The sequence below is a fragment of the Nilaparvata lugens genome, chromosome 3, assembly GCF_014356525.2.
Source record: "Nilaparvata lugens isolate BPH chromosome 3, ASM1435652v1, whole genome shotgun sequence".
NCBI lineage: Eukaryota > Metazoa > Arthropoda > Insecta > Hemiptera > Delphacidae > Nilaparvata > Nilaparvata lugens.
In genome coordinates this window covers 40,288,073-40,302,762 of record NC_052506.1, presented here as the reverse complement: position 1 = coordinate 40,302,762, position 14,690 = coordinate 40,288,073, and the positions used below count along the sequence as shown (strand labels likewise).

Sequence of the window (14,690 nt, the reverse complement as noted above, 5' to 3'; positions counted from 1 at the left end):
ATTGTGGAATGTAGAATTGTCCCAATTCAGGATAATGCAATCCCTCATCCCGTCTTTTGTCTTGATTGAATATTAATTCCGGTAAATTATTGAGAGTGATTTAAAAAGAGTGATATTCTCAAATAAAAAATTGCTAAAACTCTTTCAACATGATTCTCTGCAAAAGTTCGTCGTTTTATCAATTTCATGTGAGTTCAATGTTTATGACTTGATCTATGAAATAGATTATCTATGGAAGATTTACATAGAAAAGTTACGATCAAAAGCTGTACTCGGTAGTACGATACAAGAAAATAGCATACTTCGAAATAGGGTCACTTTTTAACGATGACTTGTACATATGTGAGCATAGGATAGCTACGGCATTTTTCTTTTGAAGTGGACGACAATTTCGAAACTAATTATTGTGGTTGGTATTTATGTGCTTAATGACTGGGCGAACTGTTATCTGAGATCGGTATCCTTGAATTTGGACCAATTAACAAAAGAATCTCTCGAGAGGAGAGAGAGAGAGAAAAAGAGGAGATGAATAATACCAAACTTGAGAGTGAACAATTTTAGAAAGAGAGAGGAGTGACGAAGTATATCACGTCCAATTGACATCACGGCAACAAATCCAGTAAGTCCCCATGCTTTCAAAACGGCCGAGAATTATTGTCGTTGTTTCGTAGCCGAACAGCGCATGCGTAGGAGCGATATCAAAGAAAATGACACAGTGTTGATTAGGACTAATTTAACTAATCTGAACGTTGATTAACTAGAGTCGTCTCGATTGTCGGCATCTGGCAAAGAGCCGATCTTTCCAGTTGATGGAAAAATGAGTCACCATGTCGTTGCGTGACATCCACATTTTCTCCGTATCCCTTACACAGTGCGAGTAGACCCAATTAGATGGCCAACTCTCACTGCTGACTCTGCTCCCAAGAGATTGTGGGCCATTCGCCACAGCCCACAGAGGGAGACCAACTCTAGTGTCTTCAGATAGAGTTCCGGATCATATTTGCAGCAACATTACAGTTATCATCTTCCAATAGAAATCATATTGTACCGGAGGGTTAATATTTTCTTTCTTTTAAAATTCATAAATCACAACTGGACAAAAAACTGACTCGGATTTGAATTATTGGCAGAAAGAGGATGTTTTTCATCTTCCTTGTAACTAGACACACCAGTTTTTCTATCTATACTATATCTATGATTGGATTTATCTCATAAATATTATTATAAAGTAACTGTCCATTAGTGTACCCATGACATTATTTACACTTATTGTAAAGACTTTGTTAACGATCTTTGACTAAACGTTGTCGCCTTAGGCCCAGCGCACTCACTCATCATTATTTGAAACTGGTAGGCAATCTTGAAATTGATATGAATCTACATAGCCCATTGGATTTTACTAGACTACTATTCCGTTTTCAATTAATGTTCTTAGTGAATTTCATGTTTTTTAGAAAATCTAATAATGACAGTGGATGTCATTGGAGAGAAACAATTAAAATGGTATGGGCACCTGCGCATAATGAATGAAGGAAGACTTCCTTTGCAAGTATAGAATTGGGTACCAGCGAACAGATATAGGCGTGGAGGACCGCGAAAGAAATGGGTATCCAATGTCCACATTCAAATGGAGAGTAAAGGTCTCTTTGAAGGATACTGGATAAATAAGGAAAGATGGCGATTGGGATGCGAGAAGCGACATAACTGAAGTTGCAAAAACTCGCTATATATATATATACATATACATATACATATATATATATATATATATATATATATATATATTATATATATATATATATATATATATATATATATATATATATATATATATATATATATTATATATATATATATAGAAAAATCCAAAATATAACAGATTTTTCAAGTGCCTTTGAATTTGTGCGTCAACGTCATCGAATCCCTTCTTCACTCGCATCAAAGAGTTTCCAAGCCTGTAGATGATCGAGTGCTTACAGTAAGTGTAAGTAAGATTAGTCAGAGATTGATGAGTAATCAAATTGACATTTTACTCCTTTCAATGATCATATCAACTCGTAGTCAGGCAATTTTTTATGAGTGCGCGTTTTCAACAACTTACCCCCCCCCCCCATTATAATCAATCTGTCGACCACACTGCCAACCCTGGGACGTGACCACATCGAGTTTCATATACCTAGAAACCCCTAACAATAATCCGAAGTCAAATTCTCTGCCTCCCTCATGTATTCTCAACGTAAGCCAGCGCCTATACTGTTAGTAGATAGATAGAAAATGATTTATGATGTTCAATAGCAGAATGAATTTGGCTTTGTCAGTTTTCTGAGCGATATGTTGGTCGAATAAAATGGAACAGGCTGTAATAAATCACGCTTGAAAAATCACAGATTCATCTTCCTTCAATTAATTAAATTGAGTATTCAAATAAGACAATAAATAGACTAGACACTACAAGACAAAATCGAGAAATATCTGTACCCTATTTTTTGGCTGAACATTCATGTTTTATATTAACTGGGAGTGTATTTAACATTAGCATATAACTCAGTGTATTTGACATTGTTATTTTTGACATAGCTTTAAGAAACTGAACATCTCTCAACTAATTTAATCCTAATCCACAATTCTACTGTTGATAAAAAAACGTGATGTATATCACAAAAACAATATCAAAGCTAAGAAACTCTTCTCAAACTGATAAATTGATTATGTTCGCTACTGGTTATAAAAGTTAATCCCCAACATTTTATGGTACCAAAATTTATGACTGGTAGAAACCAAAGGATTATTTTTAAAATAACTAGAAAAACAAATTCAGTTTTACTATGGTCACGAGAATGAGCTTATCAAGAAACGATTCAATTGATCATAAAACACTACAATTGGTTCCACTTTCGTTCGCCTACTGATTTAATACTTTCGTAAGTAGTCAGATTGACAAAATCATAATACAGGAAGGTGATATGACAGGTATTCAAAAGTACTTCTAGAGATTGATGAGGATTGAGAAAATCAGCTCGCTAATCTCCGGCACTTGACTTTGTACAAACAGTGGCAGAAAGGCTGAGAAATGTCAAGATTGTAATATTTGTGAATCCGAAATGATTTAAAGTTTCGAGATAAGAGTGAGGTGCCTACGGATTTCATTGCCACTCGAATAACTTGAGCACTATGCCGTCTGTTATATCTTAACTTTTGGAATTACTGTTAATCAGGAGCTCATGCGCTCTTTTTATGTTTTCATAGAATCAGGAGTAATTTTAATAGAAAACACATTTGATTCTCATGCCTTCCATGAATAATAAAGAATAAGCTACGTTTAATTGATCTGTGATCATGAATCTAGTTGCGAGGATGGAGTTCGAAGCTTAGAACAAATAGTTTGAATAACACCAGGGAAACAAATTCAAGAAATAAGTTTCTGGAATACTGAATACATTCTTGATTCTTCAAATTCTCAATAATCACGAGAAGTACTTCGTATTCCGAAACTGAGACTATTATAAGATGGTGGAGGACTTAAATAATTCGAGCTCCAAAAATCTTAATATCTTGGATTCCAATCTCTGGAAACCAGGAGCTCCTAGGAAATAAGAATTGGAAACACTCAATGAACATTGAGTTTGTTATTTTAACTTATCATCTCACTTTGGATTATTGTTGTCTTGCTGTAATAATGATATACTATGAACCTTTCAGCTATTAGAGCCTGCCTCTCAATATTATTTTCAGGAATATACAGTCCAAACTGTATAAGTTATTTACAACAGTCCAAACAATACTGAACAGAAGAATGGATATTTTTAGAAATTTGTTGATTTGTTCCAGTTTTGGATTTCTCCTAAAATTGAGTTTCTATTCATATTTCGAATATTCGGAAATACAAAAGTCTAATCTAGACTGTAGAGAAGAGTGGATATTGGTATAGATGAGTGATTATTATCTAGTTTTGGATTCTTGCTGAAATTAGGGTTTTATTTATATTTTGAATTCTTGAAAAAATTCGACCAATCGTTCTTCATTCCAATCACTTCAATAGTTAACCATGTGTCTTGACGCATTCAATGTATGAATACAGCATGTCACAATGTGCATTCCTAACATAATTATGTATTCAGCACTCTCACACCAAATTAATTTCATGAAGGAATCAATCATGAAGGAATACAATATGTGATTAGGATTCCAATTATTCAAGTTGGGGTGGGAGTATAGATAATGGATTACAGTGTTGCTATCTTACTTTGGTGTGATGAAAGAGCGCTGACTTACGAGAGGGGCTCTGGTGTAATTAAACGACGTTGAAAAGCGGGCTGCGCGAGCCTATTAGGAGGAGTGCAATGCTGTTTATTGAGGCAATAAGCGACGAGAGTGAGCGCTTTCATTGAGAGTGAGGATAATGTGTGCTGGTTTCGGGATGTGCAGTGATCATGGGAGAGGGTTGATTGGGGGAGAGGTGAACGGAAGACTCCGAAGTGCGGTATCGATTTCCTAAAAGTGGAAGAGTAGATTTGCTTATGAAATATGCAAGGATTGTTTTCCGCTGAGCGGAGGCGAGATGACTTGGCCATAATATGCGGCGTCGTTTTCCGCTGACGCCGATGCTGCGACGGGATTGGATGGTGTGAAAGCTCTAAGCTCCAGGCCTGCAAGCTGGAACAACACTTAACCTCGTTTTAAAATGCACGAGCTCCAACACCTACCGATTCACAATCCCATCAACTCACTCTCTCTCTTCTCTCCAGCATCATCATCATGACCGTCATCATGGCACTCTCTCAAAAACTAGCGGTGGTTCCGGAGAGCACAATCAGGGTTATGGTCCAGGATTGGGCTCTTCCTCTTTACATCCCACAAGCCGTGATACACTCCACTATGAATGCACACCCCCGCTATATTCTCAGCAACCCTCCTCACGCCCTTCCACAAGCCCTCTCTCTCTCCACAGCACTATGCTCGCCCCTGAGGATCAGGTGTGTGAAGGCATGCCCTTAATGCAATGGACTTCGCCCTTGTCTTAGTAGTGGAAAACTGGAAAGGGAGAACCATAACTGGCGAAACCAGATACTTTCGTTGTCCTGATTGTCCCATGGAGAACAAGGAACAGTACAAGAACTATACAGTTTCATAATAAATGTGATTTCACAGTTAGAAAATAATCTATCTATATTCGAGCGGGTGACTATGGTAGGTAGATAAACTGAGTAACCAAAAAATCAGCTTTCTGATGTTTTAAAATTGGTCATATTCATAGGAAAAGTAAGAACACAACGTCACATTTTTCCCGAGCTTTTCTCATTTGGTTCCACAGAGTTGATGTTGTAATTTCAGAAGTGAAATTAGAAGGTTTAATGATTCTTAAGATTTCAACTGAGAAAGAAACTTTTCAAATAATGAGAACAATTATTAAATTTATTGAACGAGCGTTAGCGAAGTCTGTGTGTATGTTCGACAAGAACTTTAGAGAGAACTGATCAATCAGCTTCAAATGTTGAACACGAACCCTTTTACAGGTTAATTCCGTTGGATAATAACAAAATTGACTCACTCCGTCATCTTTTTTCAGGATATAAAAATAAGATTGGAAGTGCATGAGAAAAAAATTTTGATTTATCATTTATTATTCAGTTGGAATTAGTTGCATGCTATTTCTGTAATTTTCCATTCATTCGAAGAAGCTGATGCTATTATTTGGCAGTTGTCACACAGACTGTTAGACAGACAGACTTCATGCGCTGACACATGATTTCAGCTGAAAAATACACAAAATTAATTCATAACTCATAAGTTTTATATTAACTTGCTTCCGTTATAATTTTTGTTTTATTCAAAGTGTTAAAATGTGAGTAGAAGCTACTATTAGTGTTCACTACACTTGATTATGCAATGTATAGGTACCGTACTCATTAATTTCATTTTTTTATCATTTTTAGTACCTCTAAGGGCCGGTTTCCAAGCTCGGAATTTAGCTAAGTTCTAGTCTTTGAACAGCTGGAGTCAGAAAATCGGCTTTCCGAAACAGGCGTAGTTGTAGTCATAGTCAAAGTCACGTTCGAATTAAATTTCGAAAAACTAGAGAATTGAACACAAAATAAAATAAAGAGAAAAAAAATCCAGCTATTTTGAATTATTTAGGAATGTTTCATTTCGTCGAGGAAAAACGTTTCTAATAATAAATTATAGAAATGAGAAAAATAAGATTTATTCTGCAGCAGTTATCTACTGTGACTACGCCCCGTTTTGGAAAGCCAATTTTCTGACTCCAGCTGTTTTAAGTCTGGAACTTACCTAAATCCCGAGCTCGGAAACCGGCACTCAATGTTGAGATCATTGAAACGGTTTGAGATATCGATGTGCGGGTTTCGCCATTTATTTTCCTTTGCTGTATCGAAATCATGTATCGCATGACCACCTTCCCATTTGAAAAAATGAAGTTGGATTCAAAATGAAGCTGGTTTCGAGATGAAGTTGGATGCATATGACGGATCCAAGATGGCGGACAAAAGTTTTGAAGCGACAGAAAGTTTTTATTCAATTGGAATAGGATTCCCATGGAACCTGCTACTGTAATATCATACTTGTAAAAGATATATTTATAGATGTTTCCATAATAATTTTCACCAACTCTGTAACGCAACAAGTTGCGGATCTCAGAGATCAATACAACAGTTCATGAGCGAGCTCTTCAATCCAGGGGGTCTCTAGTTTAAATATTATAGGAAATCTTGAATTTATTCTGATATTATAACTGATTTTTTTCTTCTCATTCGTACTTTTGGGACAGTATTGTATTCTCTGTAAGGAAATATGACTCTATTGACAATTTTGGTTGTAGCTCTCCCACATCGCTAAACCTCCAGAACCATTCAATAATCAGCACTGGAATAATTCTCAATATTCATGATCCATAGAAAATCTCAAACACAATGATCCACGTTAGTTTCGTGATTTCCATAATTCATAAACTAAATGTTATAGATTTGATAGATCGATGATCACTTACCCGATGGGGATTTATTTGCAAGACTGGTGGGTGGCTGATACATGGTGGGTAGCATCGGAAGAAAGTCACCCGACCTGAGAGGCAATGCACCCCATAACCTACCACAGAAAGGTCCCATTTGTCTTGGTTCACCATCTCCTGCTGGCAAACAAAATTTTACACTCATAAGAAAATCTGAAAAATGTTCAAATCGAATCTCGCGATATTCAATTACAAGAGATCATTTGAAATCGTATTATTCTTAAATTAATAACATTCCTCATCAAATCATATCCTTCATGCCCATCTTCAAGATTTTGGTATTTCATTGTTTTAACTATTCAATCGGAAAAATCAAATGTCATTTGGAGCGATACAATCAATGACAGCTGTTCAAGCCGCTTCTGCTAATAAGTTTAATTTCAATCTCAATTATGATTTAGATCCATAATGATCTTAGACCCGGAGTTTTTTAATTAGCAACGTATTACTCTCAGTTGACTTCAGAATCCCCTTCATTGAAAAAAATAAGATCCTAGTTCACAGGTAAGACTTCTTCCTCTGAAAGAGATTTTTGTTCTGATAAAAATTGATTCCGAACTGAAAATTTATCGTCATTCTCAGATAATATTTTAGTTGAATCCACCCATATTTTACAGGGCTACCTCGAAAGCGTCAGTGATTCTTAATGGAAAACAGATTTTTCGATCTGTTCTGAGAACGAGTCTCCCGGCAGGCAGTAAAAGCCTGGATGGAGGCGATAGCCGTTAAGGCTGCAAACCAACGGGGGAGAACCCAGATGAGGCTGAGAGGATGAGCTCCAAGTGGGGGGTGGAAGCTTAATAGAAATATATCGGATTCGGTCCGATGATAACAGTAATAAAAATAAGTGGTTTAAGCTGAGCTTTTCCCTTGTTTAATTATTCAGACGTCCAGATCTTTCCCTCCTCATCATTTTTCCTTCGTCTATCTCCCGTTCACCATCTCTCAAGATCTCTAGTCTCCATCACCTGCAGCGACCCTATTCCTTCCAATGCGTACTACATCTCTCATAAGATTTCTCTCCTCCCCCTGCAAACGCTTGAGTACTATTTCTATCAAGAACAGTATTTACGGCTTCGAAAGACGAGGAAAATCCGTCGACAGCACACAGAAATCCGGATCGTACAGCTTCCAATCCCAAGAGCGCATTATCCAGGCTTTATGTTCGACGAAGTATGCTACAAATAATTCTGATAGGTCTGATCAATTCAATCGCAATAAAATTGGATGGGAAATCCTAATTGAAGAGCTTTCAATCCGATCAGGTCATATCCGGGTTCTCTGAATCTTCATACACACCAGAATATTTGGCGTATTTCAAATATATTTGAGTACTTTATATTATTATTTACTTAATTCCATAATCTATTTGAATCAGTTTTGCGGTTTATTCCAGTACTTGAGTAATCTATAAGGAATATTCCATAAGGGCATTCAAGTTATAATTCTATTTTGTAGAGAGAATAGAAATAAAAGGGCACGGTTCCTGAGCTTGGGATCCACAGGGCTTGTGAAATGTCTGAGAACGGCTTAATATCTCATACACAAAGGTAATTTGACGGTGGGTGTGATTGGGGATCCTACTCAAATTGAAAATTCTACTTTACTATGAGTTTAAAAATCTGGTCCGCCATATTGAATGTAACTTTACTTTTTCAAATAAGAAGGTGGTCATGAGAAGTCATAAAAAGGTGGATTTCGATACAGAATTTCAAGAAAAACAGAATGACGAGAACCGCATATCGATATCTCAAACCGTTTGGAAGATTGAGAACAATATTAATCAATAACATGCAAATCAGAAATGAAATACATAAGTGGTATTGATTAATAATGTGAATATCTTCGATCACATCAACCTTCCTATTTAAAATGATAAAGTTGTATTCAATATGGCGGATCCAAGATGGCGGATAAGATTTTTAAAATCATAGCAAAGTAGAATTTTCAATTTGAGAAGGATCCCCAATCACACCCACCTTCAAATTACCTTTGTGTTTTTGTTTTGTTATTGAGCTGTTCTTAGACTTTTCACCCACTCTATATAAGTTCTGGACTTACAGAGTTGATACGAGGACTGAAATAAGCCCTCGGATCTAAATCATCTTTCTGAGACACAGATTAATCTTCTAAACGAAAGGATCTATCAAGTTCTAGACCTATTTTGAGTACAGGACTCAACGCAGTGAACATGAGTGAGATTCACAATATTTTGTTGTTGCTATTTGGCTAATAATGATTTGCAAATAAAAATGCGTTGTATTGATGCGCAAGCGCAGCAAGTTTTTGTTTCGGTCTTCTGTGTTTATTATAGTAGAGATCGGGGCACTGAGCTTCGCTCCGGAGTACAAAAGCATAGGAGAATAAAAGCATGGTTTATTTTTATATATTAATTTATTGATACACAGAACACAATTCTTTCAATTGATTGGGGAAGGTCTCTTCCCCGTATTTTTATGTATACATTATAAATACGGTAGTCCAAAAAGTAGGTTATGTTCCATACACTTTTGAATTTGAGTCAAATTTAAAGTCCAAACCTTTGAAAACAGAAGAGTTCGAATTTAGTTTTTTTTACAAACTAAGTTTAATTACAAAATAGCACTCACTAATCACTTGGAACTGTAAAATAATTATTAACTTTTAAAATGTTGATATAGGTACTTTCATTTAAATGAGATAATGGATCTTAAAAAAATCATGTCGTTGGTCATGTCAACAAATCAGATAATGTTGATTTATCTATATATTGCCAGATAATACTTCTCGTGAGATCCGCTGATTGATTGAAATAGTTCAATAGCTGAACATAATTCGTGCCTCACTCCCACCCAGGCACTCGCATCTTCCATTATCGACAGACGACGAAATTATCATCTGTTTTTCAAGGATGAATAATTATCATCTGTTTTTCCAAGGTTGAATAATTATTATCCTTTTCATGTCCAACAGTGATTTTTCCCCGGAATGAAACTATGTGCAATCGAATTTTTATATCAAAAACTTCTTATATTGCAAATTTCATCAAAATCGTTAAAGCCGTTTTCAAGAACTCGCTAATGAACTGTTGTATAGTAATTTTTGAAACTCGCAACTTTCAATTGTACAGAGTCGGTGAGAATTCAAAAAACAGCTTTTTACAAGAATAATTTGACCCTGGATTTCATTGAGGATCCTATTAGAAATTGAAAATTTATATTTTTAAATGAGAAGGTTGCCATGTGATACATGATCACGATAAAATGTTCCAAGAGAAAATGAAAGGCGAAAACCGCAAATTTATATCTCAACCAATATAAGTTTGTTGATGTAAAAGATGTAAATTATGTTTTCCTACAGATACCTTGAAAAGTGACCATTTCTGCACTGATTGCAGGCTGCAAAGAATGACTTTTCCGCACTAATGCGCAAAGTAGGTACTTTGTGTACTCCAGATTTGCAGCATGACAATGCAGAATCGTTAGTAGCAATGTACCTAGAATTCAAACCAGCTGGTCGGTGTGACGTCATTGGTGCTCTAAAAGTCTATTCTTCCTATCTTTTCGATGTTAAATTAAGCAGCTTTGTTAGTCTTTTTCTTGAAAAGTACATAACTTTCAACTTCCATCGACATTCCCTACGATTTATACAATATTTATCTTCAATTTTTTTAGAAATTCAATATCTTTGGACGGCTGGATCTTTCAGAATGATCGATTTAGTAAGAGCCTGCACATCGAATACCTGTTGCTCTCTTATTGAAAATTAACATGCTTTCCCTGGCTCTTTTGTAACTCAATTACTCAATGCAAATAATTTTGATAAATCGATCATTCAATGAGGAATTGAAAACGTGAAAACATTAATAATTAGAGTATAATATTATTTCTCCCAAAAACCTTGATTCTGAACCTCTCTTCTGTGTAGCCTACTGTTTATTACATAGAATCAGTAGAACATCTTGCCGGTTCAACATCTTTAATCCTTCAGGAGTGCACTCTTAATTCAGGAATAGTCATTTGTGCAACTAGTGCGCGAAGTGAGAGTTTGCTGAACCGAAAGAAACGTTTACTAAATAATTACGTTCACGGAATAATGGTTTCTTGAGTGCAGCAAACGAACTATGCGCACGTATTTCACATTACATTTTTCCTACAGTTACCATTGAATATGGAAAGTGGGTAATTATGGGTGAAATTCCCTGAAATCCATCGAATGTTTTTCTGTGTAATTTTATTATGAATAAAAACCTTAATCTATTTAAAATATTGAATAATAAAATTAAATTAATGAAGGCACATAATGGAAAGGCAACGCCGTTCTCCACTGCCATATTTCCGTAGAAGCTCTACTACCGAGCCGAACGAACGTCTTTTCGGTTTCTCTGTTATCGTGAAAGATAAGTAGTATTTCTAATAGCTAGTCATTCGTTTGGTCTTACAAATTCGTTTGCTAGAATGCAAAATTGTGCGTGCTTGAATTGTGATAATAGTGTTACTGAAGAACAGCTATCGCTTTGCTGTTCAGACTGCAAGTGTTTATTTTACTACGGCTGTACTGGTATAAGTGAAACAAATTTCAAAAAGTTATCCAAAGAAAATCGACTAAAGTGGAGGTGTGCGGTTTGTAAGTCAAGTGTTAAACGAGTTCCCGAGAAAATGGAAAAGATTTCTGACTTCCCTGAACAACTATTATCAGAAATTAAAAATCTAATTAGAGAGGAAATAAAAAGTAGTGTGAATCATGTAGTACAATCTCTTAAAGATGAACTTAATACGATTAATGATAATATGAAAGAATTTGGAAAATCAGTGGAAATGTTTTCGTCAAAAATTGATGACTATACTAAAGCCATGGAAACTTTAAATAATGAACATCTTGAATTGAAAAAGATGAATGCTCCACTTCAGATGAAACTAAGTGACATGGAATCAAGAGTCTGTGAATTGGAGCAATACTCGCGAAGGAACAATATCGAAATTCATGGTATTCCTTCAACGCACAATGAAAATATTCATGAAATCATCGCATCAACAGCTAAAGCTCTTAAAATCAGCCATCAGCAAACAGATATTAACGCCGCTCATCGACTTCCAGCAGGGAATAAAGAAATTCCTTCTTTAATTGTATCATTTCGCACTAGAGAAATAAAGAATAATTGGATGAAGTGTTATAAAGTTTTTCGTGAGGAATTGAAAAAATCTAAAAACGACCCTAAAGCTAATCTTCGAACCATCAACATAAATAGAAATCTGCCTGATAAACCAGTTTACTTGAATGAAAATTTATCTCCCTACTATAAGAAACTCCTATACGAGGCAAAACAGTTCACTAAGAAGAAAAAATTCAAATTTGCATGGTCAAGAGATGGAAAGGTTTACATACGGAAACAGGAAAATACTAGAGCACTAAGAATTCGGACCGTGAATGATCTTCTCGAAATTGGTAATGGCGATGAAACTCGGAAAAACGAATAGTCTTCAGAGGACCGGGTTGAATAAGACTTCTCCGGAGCTTTTAGAATAAGATTTTTTATTTAGTATGAACTCTTTCAACGAGTTATGTAACATTCTGAGTGATGACGTTTTCATGACGGGAGAAATTGAAGATGTGAATTATGATTTACTCACTGATGAAGAAACAAGTCCAGCTAACTATATGAACATTATACAAATGAACATTCGTAGTATTTATAAGAACTTTAATGAATTCATAGTGTGTCTTAATAATTTCAAAGTCTCATTCGATATAATAATTCTAACTGAAACTTGGTATTCTGGCGATAAGCCTATTAATTTTTATATAGATGGCTAAAATTTGCTAAACCAGCCCAGTAAACTTAATAAATGCGATAGTCTTTGCATGTATATCAACAAAAAATATAATTTCACAGTTTTAGATTGTGAGTTGATAGAAGCTAACGCACTGAGTGTTATTGTTGAACTAGGTAATGATTTGATAATACAAGTTATCGCAGTCTATAGGTCTCCGAACAGCAACACAGATAATTTTATCCGAGTGTTGAATAACTATCTTGAATCTCTTCCGAATAATCGTAATGTAGTTTTTGCAGGTGATATTAATATCGATATTTTGAGCACTGATCGCTGTACATCCCAGTATCTGAATGTTATGAATGGAAATGGTTTTAATTCTTTAATTAATATTCCGACTAGAAAAGTGGATAATAGTCAATCTTTAATTGATCATAATATTCTTCAAGAATTCTACACATTCTATCGAACCAAAAATAGCTAATGTCTTTAAATTAAATATCACTGATCACTTTGCTACCACTCTTCATATAAATCTGAACAGTAAATTGCCTCACACTCCCGTCTCACAGACAAATATAATTACTATGATTGATTATAATAAACTTAAATCATTCTTACTGCACGAAAAATGGGAATTTCTGAACAATGATGATTCTGTTGATTCTATGGTTCTATGGTTGAGAGGTTTGTTAATACTCTTACAAATTATATACATATCTCTAAATATGAAAAAAAAATAATCATAAGAAAAAACCACTGAAACCATGGATCACGCTGGGCTTGATAGAGTCTATTAATGAAAGAGATAAAATTGCCAAGCAACTAAAAAAGGAACCTTTCAATACTAACTTGAAAAATAAATTCAGGACATATAGGAACCTACTGAATCGTACAAAGGATGATTATTATAAAACTAAAATTAACGATTGTGGGAATAAAAAATGTGTGTGCAAAAAAATTATGGTCTTACATAAATGAACTACTAGATAGGAAAAGGAAAGAAAATGAAATAAAATTAAATGCACATGAATTAAATGAATACTTTGTCAATGTTGGTAAAACTTATGCTGGTAGGATACCTAAATATACCAGCCAGTTCGTTTATGAATTCAAATATAAGAAAAATAACTCGAGATTGACCGACTCTTTTGTCTTGCAACCGGTAAATAAAAAATGCCATACTCAGTCTAAAAAATAATACATGTCCAGGTATTGATGGTATAAATAGTAAATCTTTAAAAATAGTAGCCGATTTCATTGCCTATCCTTTCACATCAATTATAAATAAATGTTTTCGCGAAGGAGTTTTTCCACAATTGTTCAAGGTCGTCAAAATCAAACCTCTATTCAAATCAGGTGATAGAAAACTCACTGAGAACTATAGACCAATCAGTTTGCTTAGTTCATCAACGAAAATAATGGAGAAAGTGATAAAATTTCAAATTATTGAATTCTTTGACTTGCATGGGATAATAGAAGACCACCAATTTGGATTTCAAAAAAATAAATGTACTGATGATGCTCGAATCCATTTCTCAAATTCTGTGGCAGATTTGTTAAATAAGGGAAAGAAAACTCTTGCCGTTTTCCTTGATCTAGCCAAGGCTTTCGATACTGTGGCTCACAACCAACTACTAAATAAACTGGATCGAGCAGGAATCAGAGGTACAACTCTGAGATTGTTCCAGAGCTACCTTGCACATAGATCACAAATTCTTACACTTGATGACTGTGTGAGTGATCTACCTCTCTCCGGTTACGGTCTCCCTCAGGGAACAGTTTTATCACCAATCTTATTCCTTCTTTATGTAAATGAGATACTTAGATTAGATCTGAATGGAGGTGTGGTATCCTCATTTGCTGACGATACTGTGCTGTTGTTTGGAGAGAGCACCTGGCAGAGAGTCTAT

The 14,690-nt window shown here is 35.1% G+C and overlaps 1 protein-coding gene across 3 annotated transcripts in view; it reads right to left on the bottom strand.

The window, feature by feature from the left end:
* Window positions 1-14,690, bottom strand: part of LOC111044099 (zinc finger protein Gfi-1-like) — a 122,675-nt gene that overhangs the window by 91,366 nt on the left and 16,619 nt on the right. For 2 of the 3 annotated variants that reach the window (XM_039423795.1, XM_039423794.1), the window contains exon 2: window positions 7,004-7,144. In XM_039423795.1, the coding sequence (XP_039279729.1) occupies window positions 7,004-7,144 (141 nt within the window). The remainder of the gene's footprint in view (window positions 1-7,003; window positions 7,145-14,690) is intronic. The other variant, XM_022329167.2, reaches the window with a different exon arrangement.